At 53.3% G+C, this 2,010-nt stretch overlaps 1 protein-coding gene across 1 annotated transcript; it reads left to right on the forward strand.

The window, feature by feature from the left end:
- Positions 1 to 443: 443 nt before the first annotated feature.
- LOC135392481 (uncharacterized protein K02A2.6-like) lies at positions 444 to 1,493 on the forward strand. The gene has a single exon (XM_064623189.1). It carries the CDS (start codon positions 444 to 446, stop codon positions 1,491 to 1,493), a length of 1,050 nt encoding a protein of 349 aa, XP_064479259.1.
- Positions 1,494 to 2,010: the final 517 nt, after the last annotated feature.

Genomic DNA, 2,010 nt, shown 5'->3' on the forward strand with positions numbered 1-2,010 from the left:
CGCGGACCGCCCAATTCCTGCAGTTTTATCTCCACGTATGACAAGATGGTGCCTGTTGCTCGGGGCGTACAGCTATAAACTCCATTACAGGCCGGGAAAACGCCATCAAAACGCCGACGCTCTCAGCAGACTGCCTCTACCTGTAGAAGAGGATGAACCGGCTTGACCTGGAGATGTGTTCATGATCGAGGCGGTTTCCATTCCCCCTCTCACGCCTTCGGATTTTTCGCAGTCAACTGCACAGGGTACAACCCACTTAAGAGTGTATCAAGGTGTGCAGTCGGGTTACGTCTCAGATTGAACCGGGAAAGATTTCCTGCCCTTCAACGTAAGAAGGAACGAACTTTCTACCCACAAAGGTTGCATACTTTGGGGTTTGCGAGTGGTTATTCCCCCAGCGCTACAGTCGCAAGCTCACCCTGCTTCACGCTGGCCACAGAAGAATGACAGCCATAAAGCATGCTGCAAATTATTTCTGGTGGCCACAACTCCACACTGCCATCGAGAACGCCGTAAGCAGCTGCCACACGTGTCAGCGCTATGCCAAGTCTCTGCCCAGACAACCACCACCACCGTGGTCTCGTGCTCGCGTCGCTTGGTCTGTCCTCCACATGGATCTCGCTGGACCGATTCACAGCCAATCCCACCTCGCTGTAGTTGACGCCGTCACGAAGTGGCTCGAGGTGCGACCTGTGTCCACCGCAACAAGCTCCGCCCTCATCGACGCGCTACGCGCCATCTTTGCTACTTTCGGACTTCCGCAACTCGTGGTCAGTGATAATGGCACCGCCTTCGCTTCCAGCGAGATGAAGCCGTTCTTCAGCCGCAATGGTATCCGCCACGTAACCAGCGCCCCATATCATCCCTCTACAAACGGCCAGGCGGAGAGGATGGTTCAGGAGTTCAAGCGGGCGCTGAAGAAACACACCCAAGGAAGTATTCACTGTCGTCTGTCGAGATTCCTCCTGAGCCAGCATATCACAGCGCATGCGGTAACCAAGGGGACGCCAGCCAAACAAATGTTTGGAAGGGAATTGAGGACTGCCCTGGACGCAATTCACCCGCATTACGAGGACTCGCCCCCCGGCATCCAAGCCCAGCTTGACGACCACTTCAAGGTCGGCCAGACCGCTTGGTTCAGGACTTTCACCAATAATGGAAAGTGGTGCCAAGTGGAAGTCTGCAGGAAGGTCGGCAAACGTTCCTACGAGGGCCTCACACAGGATGGACGACTGCTTCGTCGGCATGTGGATCACATGCGCAGGTCCTCTTCGCCGGTTGACAGTACACCACTTCTCACGTCAAGCTTCCGGTTCCCCACTGGTGACATAAATTCGCCACCTGCAAGGCTGCCGGTGCCGCCAAACGACTCGCCTTGCCCCACAGACGTGGTCCACATCACTTCCAAAGCTCGTTCGAGACATTCCTCAATTACTTTCCACAGCGGCGGAGCATCCGCCTCACGACGACGCTCCACTACCGGCAGCACCTAGGGACATCATATCGGGGTCTACGTCATCTCGTGGTAGACCACTCAAGAAACCTGTGCGTTTCGGACATTCAGTTTCAGATTAAGGGGGGAAAAAGTGCAATATAGTGACGACGACAAAGTTGCGGAACTGTTCACGCGCTGCGCGTCCTGTTGTGTTCTGACTCTTGCTGTAAGCTTCCGTTGGGAGCGGATGGTTTTCTTCGGGCTCTCTGGTTTTGAAATAAACCTTTTGATGGTTCATCTGCTGGCTCTCGATGATGTAACACTTCCTCCACAAGATCAAGGAACCCTGACTGGACTGTAATAGCCGTATCACTGTCTCGTCCCCCATATGCCTCTGCTACGAACGCAATATGCCCACTGAAAATAATATCTAATAGAAACTTTACTGTCATGCCACTTTTGTAGTTAGAGCATAGGCTTCGCTGTCTCTCAACAGGAGCAGGTGTTTCTTTCTTGGTTTCGGTGCAGTTAATGAGATACTTGCATGCATGATAATGTTCTTTGAACCATACCAG

The sequence above is a fragment of the Ornithodoros turicata genome, chromosome 4, assembly GCF_037126465.1.
Source record: "Ornithodoros turicata isolate Travis chromosome 4, ASM3712646v1, whole genome shotgun sequence".
Lineage (NCBI taxonomy): Eukaryota > Metazoa > Arthropoda > Arachnida > Ixodida > Argasidae > Ornithodoros > Ornithodoros turicata.

Excerpts from the sequence above, each read along its gene's own strand:
- LOC135392481 (XM_064623189.1), top strand. The coding sequence starts at position 444 with ATGACAGCCATAAAGCATGCTGCAAATTATTTCTGGTGGCCACAACTC.